Source organism: Cyprinus carpio, chromosome B16, assembly GCF_018340385.1.
Source record: "Cyprinus carpio isolate SPL01 chromosome B16, ASM1834038v1, whole genome shotgun sequence".
Taxonomy (NCBI): Eukaryota; Metazoa; Chordata; class Actinopteri; order Cypriniformes; family Cyprinidae; genus Cyprinus; species Cyprinus carpio.
In genome coordinates this window covers 11,302,979-11,318,546 of record NC_056612.1, presented here as the reverse complement: position 1 = coordinate 11,318,546, position 15,568 = coordinate 11,302,979, and the positions used below count along the sequence as shown (strand labels likewise).

The 15,568-nt window shown below is 37.9% G+C and overlaps 1 protein-coding gene across 1 annotated transcript; it reads left to right on the top strand.

The window, feature by feature from the left end:
• The first annotated feature begins 2,985 nt into the window (after positions 1–2,985).
• Positions 2,986–15,258, top strand: si:ch211-257p13.3 (kinesin-like protein KIFC3). Its single transcript, XM_042740721.1, is given in 19 exon segments — positions 2,986–3,445; positions 3,817–3,913; positions 4,019–4,182; positions 4,669–4,921; positions 8,846–9,018; positions 9,318–9,383; positions 9,578–9,715; positions 10,367–10,564; positions 10,654–10,827; positions 10,998–11,145; positions 11,862–11,992; positions 12,112–12,223; positions 12,301–12,482; positions 12,636–12,740; positions 12,877–13,007; positions 13,311–13,431; positions 13,507–13,636; positions 13,763–13,992; positions 14,213–15,258. Coding segments are annotated over 19 exon segments (2,784 nt in total). The 5' UTR covers positions 2,986–3,346; the 3' UTR covers positions 14,345–15,258.
• The last annotated feature ends 310 nt before the right edge of the window (positions 15,259–15,568 follow it).

Genomic DNA, 15,568 nt, shown 5'->3' with positions numbered 1-15,568 from the left:
AACATTTACATTTATTCATTTAGCAGATGCTTTTATCCAAAGTGACTTACAAATGAGGAATAGAACAAGCAATTCATCATAATTTCTTTCTTCTGCTGAACACATGAATACATTTTGTTTAGTCACTGCAGGTACATGGTTTGTTTTTATTGGGAGATCTTATCTCTGACAACACTGGTTTAAAGATGCTTAGTATTATATGTTTGTGCAGAGGACAGGTTGATTAAAAAAAAAGGAAGCACAGAAAAGAAACATCAGTGTATGCTGTTGCAATAAAAAAAAATTATATATATTTTTAACCTGAATTGGTAGGTTTGGTGAACAAGTCATTAACTTGTGTGATTCAAAATTAGGATTTTGCATGGACTTGATTATATGAAACATGTTGAATAAAATATTAAAACCAAAACCAAATACAGACATTATTTCTTGCACACTGGATGTGATGTTACTTTAAATATCATGCTGATGCATCTTGTTAATGAGGTGTTCGGCAATCACAAAGGACACATGGGAATCGCAAGCCTAGATTAAGTGCTTGTAGTGCACTAATGTAAAATCCTTTTAGGAAGTCTCCATTGAGATATGGTTTTAAATTAGCCATGAGACTTTTATTTCTTCAATATTATGACACTTGTAATAGGGAAAGTGAACGCGAGCATTTAGTATCCTGGAGGCCTGAGCTTAAGGCACTTTAATCATTCTGATTGATGATTATCCCTGGCACTTTGCAAACGATTGTATCATTAGACAGAGCATGGTATCAATAAAGTGTCCCATCAGTTTTAAATGTATTATAGTAGCAGTAACCCTCCTAATTCTGCCTCAGTTTAGTGGCGCTAGCTAAGGGAGGCACCTTTTGGTTTTGCTTATGTAATTGACTGTGGAATTGCTTTTGCTTGTACTTTTTGAAAACTCCTGACCCTCAGTATTAAACTTAGAGGCAAAGTATACCCTTTATGCCTTATTTTTGCCTAGTAGTCAATTAAACGGACAAAAAACAATGTCCTAGTATCTAAGCACTGGAATGGATCACATAACCTTGCAAGTGGGCTCATTTGACTTGTAAACAACTAGCAACCACCTAGCAACAAACAGTCATCCAGAACTCCCTACCAAACAACAACCAACCATTATAACAACTACCTAGCAAACACCTTTAATCAACCAGAACACTGTAGCAAACACCCAGCAACCATGTAGAATACTCTAGCAAACACCTAGACCCCAACGACCATCCAAAACATTCTAGAAAACAATTATTACGTTACATGACCATAGCAAACACTTAGCAACCATTAGAAACACCCTAGCAACAACATAGAATACTCTAGCAAACAACTAGCTCTAGCAACCATACAGAACAATCTAGCAAATATTTAGCAACCATCTACAACACCTTAGCATGCACTTGACAACTATCTATAAGTACATTAGCATACCTTGGCGTAGTGTATTGTAACTTCATTAATAAAATAAATGCCAAGTTCTGTCATGAAACTCTAGATGGCGCAGGCTGATGGGTCATTTATGATTTTAATGATAATTAAAATTAATGATATTCACAGCATTAAACTACTTGGAACAAGCTGATTGGTTCATGTTGCATACACAGCCAATAAGCTTGCTGCTTTGCATTTAAATGGCTGGTTAGCATCCACTACAGCATTTTGCAGTGCACTTTCAGAGTTACTCTGAAACCCTCCACCTTCCCCAGCTCCACCTGTATAGACCGCTATGGGTTATTTTCTATGCTATTTGTGCAGCAGCAGTATGTCTTAAATACTCACACTCACGGCATATGTATTGGCAGTAGCAGCAGCAGCAGCAATAATCTATAAAAACAACAGTGTAGCAAAACTATTCCGCCAAGACCAAATACATTAACATTGTCATATACATTACCATGCTAAAATCTTCCGACAGTTGTCATGAGAGAAATATAAACACAGTTTTCCCCTCTCCCCATTTCCCCCTCCATTGAAATTGCGTTCCAGGGAGATCGCTTAAACCAGCGAACTAAGAAACATTCTGCAACAACGGTGTATAAGTGGTCCAATTTTGCATTCATGTATTTCTATCATGACAACTCTTGGAGGATTTTGCATGGTAATGTATATGACAATATTAATGTTTTTGGTCTTGGTGGAATAGACCTGCTACACTGCTGCTGCTACTGCTGCTGCTGCTGCTGCTGCAGTGAGCATGTAAGAAATACTGCTGCTACACATATAACATAAATTAAATAACCCCCATATAGCATACTCAAATCCAATGGGTCTATAGCAGAGCTATACAGGTGGAGCTGGGGAAGGTGGAGGGTTTCTGAAGCATGCTGCACCTGCTACAGCAAGCACTGGCTAAGTATTGGAATGTTGAGCAGCGAGCTCATTGGCTGCTGATACAAAGCAAACACCTAGCAACCATCTAGGTTACCCTACCAAACACCAAGCAACCACACAGAACACCCTAGCAACCACTTGGCACATAGCAACCATCATGAATACAGCAGAAATCATATACCATGCTAAAACCACCCAGAACACTTTAGCAACCATGTAATAACACTCTGACAACCTACCACAACTAGTTGCCAAGTTTTGCACCGCAAAACACCACTCTCGTTTTCTTTGGAAAAACTACAAATCTAGTTATTACCACCACAGTCTTCAGTTTACAGGCCGAAAATATCATCATCAGATTTTAAGCTCTATGAGTCTGTGCTAATTCACAATCTTGCTGTGTTAGAAACTAAGGAAACAAATACTTTTGGTTCTCATGATTCATCACCATAGAATCCTTTTCTATGGTTGTCACTCGCTCTCATCAATCTCCATTAGTTTCACCCCACCACTGCAGTGCACGGCACCTCTGTGCTGAGTGTACTCAAACACTGGTGAGGAGAGAGAGGAAGGGGGAGGAGAGAGATGGATATTGAGAGAGGAGGAGAAGAAGGAGGGGAAAAAGGAAGCCAGGAATAGCAGGTTAGACAGATGTGTGGAGTCAAGAGCTGGTGTTGCCATCCAAATCCCGGAGAACAGGCACAGAATCATCATGTAGAGCTTCAAAGCTAAAGAATGATAATGCAGTGACTGCAGCTGTTTAGGATCAACCTCAAGCAGATAGTAAGACTCTGCAAAACACTGGGAATAGCATTATTCTCTGGAGCTCGACAACAATGGGAATGTCATCCAGACTGGATTTGCTGTGGTGGATTTTCTTATGGTGCAGTGGTTCAGTAACACTTGTCTGATTGCATTGCAGTGTGAGAAGAGCAGAGGGATGCTGTGAAGCCAAAGCATTTATTTCCAGCCGCTGTCGTTGTAACATCCATACCTCAGGAAACATGTATGCCTTCTATTCTCTGCTGGTGTACATCTTCTACACCGTTTTCAAAAAGGAGGAGGAGGCAGCACTTGAGGGGGCGTGCGCAGAATCCCCAGAGGTATGTGTGGCCACAGCAGACAGACGCCGATAGACATGCTAATATAATTATGCATTCTCTATTGTCTGCATAAAATATGTGCAAACGATTCTTGGAAGAAAAATGGAGTGATTTGATTTTTTTTATTATTATTTTATATTTATTTAAGTAAAAAATAATAAAATGTTTATAAAATAAATCGAAACACACAATAAAATAAAAGGATTTTCTAAAATATTATACAGTCAATATAAAATATAATATTATAGCCAATATAGAAACTAGAGGCAATTTCACAGAGGTGATAATTCAATAATGCACGTATCCTATGTCCTCAGTGGTGGCTTTAACACCTTCCAATAATCACATTCGTCTTCCTATGTAACTGACAGGAGCCTGGCCATGTTTCCATGGAAACAGAGAGCAAGGGGAAGGGTAGCCACACCCCCAGGTTGGGCAAAAGAGGGTGTGCAAGTCTGAGTGATTCGAGTAAGGATGTTTCTATAATGTTGTTTCATTACATGATGTTCTAAATACAATGAAGTGCTGCTCTATGCACTCAGTATACCACCACAATTGCCTTTTAAATTGCAGGCAGCAGTAGTGATAGCGATGGGACGTCCCTCAGTGATGAAGATGATGAGTTTGATGAAGGTCATGGATTACCTGCCAAAACACCATTAACAGCTTTCCTGTCTTTCAAGCAAGAGGCAGAAAAGAGAAGAGCCACTAATTCTCCAGCAGAACCAAATGAAAAGGTGAAAACCTACAAATAACATTCGCATATACCACGTTTCATAGTGGTGGTGGTGGTTTGGTGAAGTGGTAGTTTGCAAGATTTCAAAAGGCCACTAATTGTATGTATTTATCTTTGACACATCTTAAAATGCAAAGTTTTTTTTGTGATTATGAATAATTCCTCACATTTTGTGGCTTGAAGAGGTGTGCTGTTTTGTTTCAAAATAAGTAAATTTAATAAAATGACAGAAAAGACTTGCATTGAAGGATGTTGTTTTATGGTTTTAGTTTTGATTAAATAACCCTGCCATCAAGTAACCACCCAAAACCCTAGCAACCTCTCATAACACCTTGGCAACCACATTGCAACGTGCTAAAAACCTCACAGAACACATTAGCAAGTGGTTTTTAAGCACTGGTCACATTTTCTGAAAGAACGTGTAGAAATCTAGTTAAAGCAGTTTTTATTAAATTATTCAGTAAAATACTGAATGTGTATTTTCCAGGTGACAGAGTCTCCATTGCTGTCTGTGATGTCACACCTCCTGAGTTTTCTGGAGCAATATTCCCACCTGCAACAGCTGCAGCAGCAGGCGGATCAGTACCGTCTGCAGCTGCGCAGACACCGCGTCCAGCACCGGCGGAAAATGAAGGCCCTGCGTGCCTCCTACCGCCAGCGCCTCAAAGACAAGAACAGTGTGATTAACAGCCTGGAGGAAGTGATTGCTCAGCAGCAGAGCCCATCATCTGAAAATGAGGGTGAGACCTTTTGAACCTAAAGAAATAACAGAATGTGTTAATAACAATGAGTTTCATATTAGATGACGCTTGATATTACCTCAATATTGATTCATTGGGGGATGCAAATCTGTTACTAGCCCTGTTGTTTGGTCTGTCTGAAAGTATCAGACTATTTGTAGTTCACTATTATATTCTTTGACAAAGACCAAAAAATTGTGGTACCGGGTTTATGTATTTTTCAGGATTCTTATAGTTCAACGTCAGTCGTGAACAAGACGAGGACACGTTCACATCATGTGGTCTGCTAAAAATTGTACTTTAATTAAATGAGAACAATGAAGAAAAAATGCCAAAAATAGCAGACTGGTGGTTTTAGAAACCGCGTCTGGCAGTGACCTCAGAGCTACAGAGGGCATCTGGACTCTCTGGTGGTCTGTTTGTCCTCAGACATCACCAGATGTTCCTCTGTCAGCTGTTACAACAGGTTTCCTATCAGCCAGACTCACTATTAAACATTGCATGGGTTTAAAGTGCACTTCTCTTGCATTAATTCAATGTCAGATGTACTTGTCTTTGTAGTTCAGTGGATGCACGTGATCCATAATGCCATCAGGATTTACTGAGCTATATTAAGCCCAGAGGTGTTTTAAAAGGAGGTTCAAGATACTGGCAAAATCAGCCAACAAACTCATGGAAATTCACAAGTATTTTATGTTTTGGTGAATTGGTGGCTAAAGATCCATTTACACCAAGAACGATAATTATAAAGATGACTATAGCACCCACACCAGCACACAATAACAATGTTTATTAGTGCTGCAGTTATGCTGTCTGCTGCATTAAATGCTTTAAAGTCAGGTGGTAATTCTGATTGGCTGTCAATATATTTGTCAAATCTGTGTACTCATTTTTCCACAGAATTTTGAGTGCTGCATAATTACATCATGACAAACCCTTCACTAGCAATTATCATCAGCTGTGACTTGAGACGAAGCTGACAGAGAAAATATAAGTCCATTTCATGATTTTAAGATCCCTCTAAAAAAATAATAACCATGCACTGGTTAAGTGTCTAGTATTATATAATGAAATATATGAAAAATGAGTTCATATGTTGTTTGTAAAAACTGTATTTCGATCAAAGGAGAAGGTGTATTGTTATCGTACAGCAGGGCTAACTGGGCTATGCTAAAAAACCAGACACACCTTGCCAATTTTTTTCACGATACCAACATCTCTGCAGACATTTACATTTATCCATTAGCCACCTGAAATACAGATATGATTCATGTTAATCAGATGGCTAAATGTCGTATGGAAATGCATGTGTTTGTTGCTCCTGAGACCTTAATATTTTTTATTAGCCATGTAGTAAAAATACCCATCTGCTAAGCTGGCACATGTCTACAGCACTTGGCATGTTTCTCTGAGGCTCACAGAGATGAATAAAACATTGTAAGAGCTGCTTCTCTTACAAATGCAAGTGCACTTACAAACACTAGCAGAGCTGAACTTCACGTGCATCGCTGCTAGGAATTATATATATAAACCTGGTGTACAGTGGAAAGGAAATTCACCTTTAAACAATGAAGGTACACTTTTAAAAATGAAGGTTCTTTATTGGAATCAGTGGTTCCATGAAGAACATTGAAAGGGAAAGTTCAATCAAAAATGAAAATTCTGTCACCAGTTTCTCACCTAAAAGTTGTTCCAGACCTTTATGAGTTTCTTGCTTCTGTTGAGCACAAAGAAGATATTTTGAAGAATGCTGGTAATCAGACAGTTGATGGTAGCCACTGACTTCCACAATATGAAAAAAAAAAAAAGTCAATGGCTAACATCAACAGTTTTTGTCTACCAACATTCTTCAAAATATCTTCTTTTGTGTTCAACAGAAGAAACTCCTGAGTAAATAATACGTAAATGATGACAGAATTAAAAAAAAAAAATTTGTGGGGGGGTGACCTATCCCTTTAACATACATGGAACCTCTCCATTTCACAAAAGGTTCTTTATAGTGGAAAAAGGTCAAATGTTCTACACACAAAGAAAAATAAAAGATATTTGAAAGACTTTTTAAAAAAAGCTTTACATTTTAAGAGTGTAAATATGATTATACATTATTATGTAACAAGAAAGAGACCAGTAAACCTTCAGTAGCACAGCTAGGAAATTGGTGCTGGTTTAATGTTCATTGCGCAAAAATATTTGACAACAGAAATCAGTCAGAATCAAAGAGAAAGTTGATTAATACTTAATGAGCTTTTTGTCTAAGTCTGTTCCTCCATCACGTTTGTTCCACATCACGTTTGCAGTGGTGTCCCCGTGAGCGAGTCTCCATTCATCCTTCCCACCAATCCACTCACTCCCCCCGAGAGACAGATCTGACACCGCCTGCCTCGGTAATTAGTATACAGCTCAGAAAGAGACAGAATCTCTGACTTGGCATATCAATAATTAACAGCAGGAATTTAAATAATATGTTGCAGAGCAGTTAGGCCACCAGGCACGTTGCACGGGACTTTGAGTTCAAAACTGGGGTTATTGAGGTTGTCTCGAGTCATTGCTTAATGGAGTTTTGCTTAATGGAGTTCTAACCTTTCTTATAAAAAATAACAACTGGAACAAATTTTGAAATGAAGTAAAAATTAATGTGATTTGCAAAGGAGTCAAATTTTGAATTTAGATTATATTCTTGGGCTTTGATTTGATATCTTGGCAAACCCGAGAACAGCTTGCACAACTCATGAAACATGATGTTACGGGGCAGTTTTTCTCAAGAGTTTACAAATGTCAGATCTCAAAATGCTTTCAGATGTTCTCCATTTAATGCAAGAAAAAAACAAAAGTCTTTGTGATATTTTTATAAAAAAAGAACTTGGGTGATCTACATAAAACACATTTATAAAAAATAAAATGTGGATATTTGATCTTGTCTTTAAGCCCTTTTGGGTGTGGAGGTCTGTTTGGGAAATCAATATATCATTTAAGCAGACATTATTCATGTAAATAAAAAGATAAAAAAAAGAAAACGTTAGAATAACTAGAAAAAAATATATTTACTTTATAAGTGTTAAAGACAAAATATTTATCTATGCAATTATGAAGTGCTTAATAATTGCATTTTTAATTTATCTTTTTCTTTTTTTATTACCGTTTTAATGATTGAATCACTTGATTGATTCAAAGTCAGTATGAATTCAATTAAAAGTTGTGATTACTTTCTTTTGAGGTTTTGATTTTCTTATTTATGTTTTATTTAATATCAAATACCATTTAATTAAATATCTAATTATTATTTAATTTCAAAATTATTTAGATTGTAACTATACTTGTTCATTTATTTTATCTATTTTTGTCATTGTGATTTTTTTTTAACCTTTAATTCTGTCAATTGGTTTATTGATATCTCATTGATTATTGAGTAACACAATATTTATGCACTAATATTTTACATTTAAATTTAGTCATTTATCAGATGTTTTTATCCAATGTGATTTACAAATGAGGACAAATGTATACATTTAAGGGCAGGATATGGTAATACTGTAATTTCATACCTCTTTTATTTATTTTTAAATGAAACAAATAATCACTCATTTTAATTTATTTCAATTTTTAGCATTCTTTTGGACTGATTTTGAAGTCAGATGAATGATTTACTTTATAAAAAATTATTTTTTGAAGTTTTAAATAAAGCAAAGATTATTGGAGTACATTTTACAGGAAAATACGATTTTAGTCTACTTCAAAATGTTATGTTTAATTCAGTGTGTTATTTGCTGAATCTTTGTCACCTTGTCAATTTACTAGCAATTTCTGAGTAAAAATGGTTTTCAATTTTTTGTGTACTCTTGAAAGTCCACTCTGAACATCTATGACGTGTGTGTGTGTGTGTGTGTGTGTGTGTGTGTGTGTGTGTGTGTGTGTGTGTGTGTGTAGGTGACTGCATGCTTCCTGCAGCGTCTCCAGTTGGGCTGCATAAGTTGGTTCAGTCTCTTTGCGGGCTGCAAGTAGAGAAGAGTCAGCTGAGAGGAGAGCTGCGATTGCTTCATTCCCAGCTTGAGCAGAGAGAACAAGATCGCCATACTAACATACAGGCTTTCCAACAGCAGGTGCTCAGCATTATACTTCCCCTCTATTCATTGAGTCACCGATTCTATTCATTCATCCGCTCATTCAACCCACCAAATTTATTCATGCAATCAGCCATCCATTGACAATCAGTGTTTTTCATAGCAGGTCTCTACATATTCCTCTCTGTCTACCACATCAATGATTGTTAAAGTAAATTGGGTTTCCAAAATCAAGTATTAAACTCTGTTGGCTACATCTTATCCATTTATCTGTTAATTCAGTTTCACCCCCTTCACCCATTTTTCCTAAGCTGACAGCATTGATTTTCTCCCTGTAGATAGAGGAGCTGAAGAGCTGTATTGAAGAAAGAGAAGAGGAGCTGTCCAAACTCAGAGTTGCATCGGTAAGCTTTTGGAAGAGTCTGTTCCAGTGCTCTGCATTTGAAACTGAGCACATTAAAAACCAGGCCAGACAGTCTCAAAACCATTCATCACCAACAGTTTATCTGGGTTGTGTCATCAGATACTTTTTCCAGGCCAGCTGCAACTGTTTTGGTGCATTTTTTTTCCTTTTTTTTTTTTTTTTTTTTTTTTCAAGGGGGTGTAAGAGTCTGAGAAAAGAGTGTTTTTTTTTTCAGCAGAGAACGAGAGTTTGAAACACAGCCTCACAGTGACACAGGGTCTTCTGCAGCAGCTGTCAGTCATCCCATCCCAGTCCAGCTCTGTGCTCATCAAGGTAAAACTGGCTTTAAATGCATTGGGTATAATGTAGATCCCTCTATCTATCTATCTATCTGCATATATGCGACAATCAACAAATAGAAAAAACAGCAGCAATAATGACAAAACAACAGTTAAAAAAAGTCAGCAAACAGCAAAACAATAATCCTATAATAGTAACCTCTTAAATTATTCATGCTGCAATGCATGCTGGGAACTCACAAATCCTTAACATTTTTGCAATATTGAAATGAACATTTTGAAATTGACTAGTTAGGACTACATTTAGGGGAATTCTTTTATTATTCTGTTGAATTATATCTTAATATGGCTTTTATGTAGTTTCAAGTAATTTCTTTGTGACAAAAAAAGGTCCTGTAAACTAGAAAATATGTAGTTGCTTTTTTACAGTGTAATGAATGGAATAACAAAGTGGCTCTACAAAAGTACACTTCTTTTTTTTCTGTTTTAAATCAAATACAAAATGCAGCCTGTGATGTGAGGTTGTACTGCAAGCCCATATATGGACATAGGACATGTTTTATACAAATTACAAGGTGCACACACTCCCTCATTTAGAATAAACTGAATTTTCAACCTTCTAAACCTCTGCACACATAAATGAGGAAATTGTATGAAATAATTAGTGTACTGCCTGACCCTGTAGGAAAACGAGAACCTGCGCAGTCGCGTTCTGCAGCTGGAGAGTTCGCTGCAGCAGCAGGCAGAGCAGCTGTCACATCTGGAGCACCAGAGGGAGCAAAGCGACTGGAGAAAAGCAGAAGAGCTCAGGAGACGAGAGGAGAGCATGAGAGAGCTGCGGCTCGAATTGGACAAAGAACGCAACAAGGAGCCTGTGGTTAAAGTAAGAAAAAATGCAATAATATGAACTTAAAAACCTAAAAAAAAAAAACGACCAACAAACTTGATAAAAATGAACTTTTATTCCCATAGTATGTTACTCAAACTGTGGAGGTAGAGTCACCTTCAACTCTACGCCAGCTATCCAAAGCTAGACAACAGAATGAACATCTTTCTGAGAAGCTAAGCAATCAGAAAGAACGATGCCAACAGTTGGAGGAGAACATCCGGCATTCAGATGAAGTCAGCTGCAATTTGCAACACAAGGTTTTCAGCTTTATCCATTTGTGTTTATGATTGTACATAGTATAACTGCAGCTAAAGAACTCAACAACCTCTGTTGATGGTTTCTCAAATACAAAACTCATGAATTCTACAGTGTATGTCACAAAACTGTAGAAAACCTCAGCTCTTCTAAAAAAGTATTGGCTCAACAGATTGCTGCATATGAGAGGGAGATTGGGACATTAAGGGAGGAGCTGCTGAAGGAGATCGGACATCTTGAAGAAAAGAAAGAAGCGGCTGTAAAAGCGGCAGCTAACTGCTCTCAGGAGCATCTCCAGAGCCTGCAGGATCAGTTCACAAGTGAGTTTACTGTATATATAGTACAAATCTTATTGTTCATGCCTGTTTCTTAAAGGAACAGACAATACAAAAATAACAATATGTTGAAAGTGTACTCAGTCTAAGGCAATCCAAGATTTAGATGAGTTTGTTTTTTCTGCATCCGAACATTCATCATTTGCTCACTAATGGATGCTCTGCAGTGAAGGTGTGTGCTATTATGAATTATAGATTAATAATTTCACCAGAAGCGACAGTTTAGCGCTAAAATGCTTTAGCATCTGAAATTTATATATATATATACAGGTATATATATAAAAGTTTTTAACTTCACAAGAAATTAACTGATGAACTGATGAAATTAACTGAGTCATGTTGATAATTTGTGGATTATTGTGATGTTTTTATCAGCTGTTTGAACTTTCATTTTGACGGCACCCATTCACTGCATTAGGGAGCAGGTGATGTAATGCTCAATTTATCCAAATCTGTTCTGATTTGGAAACAAAATCATCTCTATCTCGGATGGCCAGTGGATAAGACCACTTTTTAGCAAATTTTGTGGGTGAATTATTCCTCTAAAATGCTTTTGGTGATTTCAGGAATGGTGCACTTTAAATCATCTTACAGTCTTCAGCGTGTGCTCATGAGCGCCCCTGTTGTTGACATTGTTAAACGTGCATCTTAAATGCAGCAATGCATTCAGCTTAGTTTATGTTTATGTGTGTAACTTCCAGCCCTCCAGAAGCGTCTTAGTGCTCTGCCTCCCACATTACGCACCATGAAGACCGATTATGCCAGCCTTCGCAGCCAGGTCCGCAACTTTTCAGACTTCTATGGAACAGCTATCAAAGAAGCCAAGAAACAGGTACTGCAAGCTGCATGAACTTATGTACTAAATGTAGAACTTTTAAGATCTAAGAGTTGATATAGTCACATTTTATGTGTTGCTTTTCTTTTATGAATATTTTTTAAATATTTCAACAGATTATGGCAGCTATAAATGAGATGTCAGAGGCCAACAAAGACCTTTTGGAAAAATATAGAAAGGAGGTAGCTCTCCGCAGGAAGTACCACGAGCAGCTGGTTGAGCTTAAAGGTAGGCAGTATTCACCATTCTTTCACCATATTTTTGTCTAAAATGCAAAATCAAAAACAACTTGTTTTTTTCACCAGGTAATATCCGTGTGCTGTGCCGTGTTAAGCCAGTACTGAAGGAAGATCAACATGAAGAAGGCCAAGCAGTAGTTGTGACAACAGACCCCAATAATGAATCTGCACTCACAGTTTTAAGCAAAGGAAAGGCTAAAAACTTTGAGCTGGATAAAGTCTTCCATCCTCAGGCCACTCAAGAAGAGGTAAGCATGGTAAAAGTCATATTCAACCTCACTATCACTAAATTGGTCATTTTCATGGCCAATATTAAAATTCTATACTATCTAAAGCTATAGCTATCTAAAAGAACTCTTTTTGATATGTATTTTTGACTATTCTTGGTCTTTATCTCTCAGGTGTTCCAGGAAATTGAGCCACTCATCACATCCTGTATAGATGGATATCACGTTTGCATCTTTGCTTATGGCCAGACAGGATCTGGCAAGACCTATACTATGGAGGTAACGTATAGGGATCTGTAACGATATACCAGTCATAACACACGGTTCCAATTTCATACTTTTGACCCAGATGATCTGTTTCCATTAACTATTCAATAAGACTGTCAGGTCTCATTAACCATCCGTGTCTGCTCAGGGAACTGTTGAGAACCCTGGCATCAACCAACGAGCCCTGAAACACCTGTTCAATGAGATTGAGGAAAGGAAAGACATGTGGACATACACCGTCAGTGTCAGCTCGGTGGAAATTTACAACGAGGTCCTGAGGTATTGCACTTTACCACTTTATCATGCCAAAATCTATGGTGGTTGCCACTTAAATGTAAGCACATACATAGAACACATCAAATATGGTAAGTGAAAGCTCAACTGTACTTGCTTGACATGCAAGAAAAAACCTCATTGGAAAAACCAATGAAAAAAATCTCTTTATGTACTTTTTGATGTGTCAAACTTTTGGTTTAATGGACTTTCAATGGAGGAACAGAAATGTCTAGTTTAATTTTTGGGTGCACTAACCCTGTATTACAATTAAATCATTAACATTTTTTTTTTTACTGTTAACGTCAGAGATCTACTCACTAAGGATGGAGAGAAACTTGACATCAAGATCAACCCTGATGGGACTGGTCAGCTTCATGTGCCAGGACTCAGGGTCATGGAAGTCAAAAGCTTCCAGCATATCAAGAAAGTGAGTTCATATGTCAAGATAATGCTGACTTTACAAAGACCACTCTCTCCAACGATCTGTTGTTACATTTTGCAGATTTTGGCCATAGCTCGAAAGAACAGGATTACATTTGGAACTCAGATGAACCAGCATAGCTCTCGATCTCATGCCTTGCTCACTGTGACTGTGCTGGGCACAGACCTCGCCAGTGGAGCCAAAACCACAGGTCAGTCCCAACGATTATGGAACAATTTAGATTTGAGTTGTGTGAGAATTTTCAAAGTCACGAGTTCCCCCTCTAAAAGCCATCACTATGCTTGAATGACCATAATCTGTGACCTCTCCTTTACAGGCAAGCTGAATCTCGTGGATTTGGCTGGCTCTGAAAGGGTGTGGAAGTCTGGGGCTGAGGGGGAGAGACTGAAGGAAGCCCAGAATATCAACCGCTCACTGCTGGCTCTAGGAGATGTGATCCAGGCCTTGAAGGCCCACCAGACTCACATACCCTTCAGGAACTCACGACTCACCTACCTGCTGCAGGACTCACTGGGAAAAGGCAACAAAACCGCCATGGTTGTACAGGTACAATGATTTACCAAGACTCACTAGCTAACCCTGTTAGCTTAGCTGTGCTATGCCCTTTTCTAAACGACAAATGTGTAAAATTGCCCAGGGTTAAAAGTGGGGTTTAAAAAGAGTTAGTTGGATCACAGCGTTAAAGCGCTTCCTACACTGTAATGTCAATTTTTAAATAAAGCCAATAAACAACAAAGCTCATGTAAAAATAATTTGTTTTCTTTAGGTTTCTTCTCTTGAGAGCAATGTTGGAGAGACCCTGTGCTCGCTAAAATTTGCCCAGCGAGTGTGTAAGGTGGAGCTAGGCCCTGCTGCAAGAAAAATTGAGACGGGGGGACATAACGAAAGCAAAAATTAATGCATACCATCAACCCTCACAAGTAAACACCAGAAATGGCATCATCAACCCTCACAAGTAAACACCAGAAATGGCATCAACTCGAGCCTTGCACTTTTCAGATCCTACTCAAGGGCTACAGTTCTGGAACCATCTCTAATGCCACATAAGTTCCAGTTTCTTCCATCTACCTAACAATGGCTTTTCTCCACCAGCTGATCTGCATGTCAAAGTCTCACCAACACCACCAATATCTAGACAAGCTCTCTCCATCACCATAAGCTCAAAATATCACAGAAAGTTCTCCACAAGGAAGACTGGTGAGGATATTTCAGTGAAACTTGCATAAAAAAAAAAAAAAAAACTTTGTGGAGTCACTACACAAGAGGCCACAGTATCTTAAGTGTGTAATGCTTGGAGTTTCTACTGATATTTACTCAAAAACCTTTAAATTGTTTGGTATAATATATAGTCTAGGAAATAATGGCCAAATGTCTTTTTTTGTGTATGATTGGTGTGGACTTCTATGATTGTTATGTGTGTTGAACCAGCCAATCTGTCTTTTATTAGGTTCAGAGGATGTGAGTTCAGCCAAATTGCACGAGATCAGCATTTGCTGATTTTATTTCTCTGACAGAGGTGGTGGCTTAGCATTTTAAGATCCAAGCTAATAACCGTAAGGTCTCATTTTCAACCACTAGGGCCTCGTTTATAAAGTGTGAGTATGCAAAGATTTGATCTTAAAGTGTATGTGCGTTTAAATCCATGCCAACGCTTATATTTGTAAAAACTGCCTTTGATGAGGAAAAGTGCTTAGCATCACGTCAGGGTCGGAGCAGATGTACACACTTTTTCTTGTCAGAGTACTGCAGGTTTTTGGAAATGTAAGCTGTTCTTACAGCTCGCTGTTCTGAATTAAAGGATTTGGATGATGACTGGTGATTTTATGTTAATGACATTAATTAGGAGTCGTTTACAAGGCAGAGAGCTGAAACCATTCAGTTGCGCGCAAGTTCAAGATTATTTGTGATTCATAGATTTCATAACTGAAAGAGAGGCATACATTCATTCTATGAATCACACATACGTATATTTGAGAGATGATCATAAGATAAATTTTAGGATGGTTTCTGCACAACATTTTATAAGTGAGGCCCTTAAAACAGTGATTCATGAACTGACTGATTCTCGAGTTATTTGATAACACCACTCTGCCACTGAAGGAGGAAATAAAGCCAGGATTTG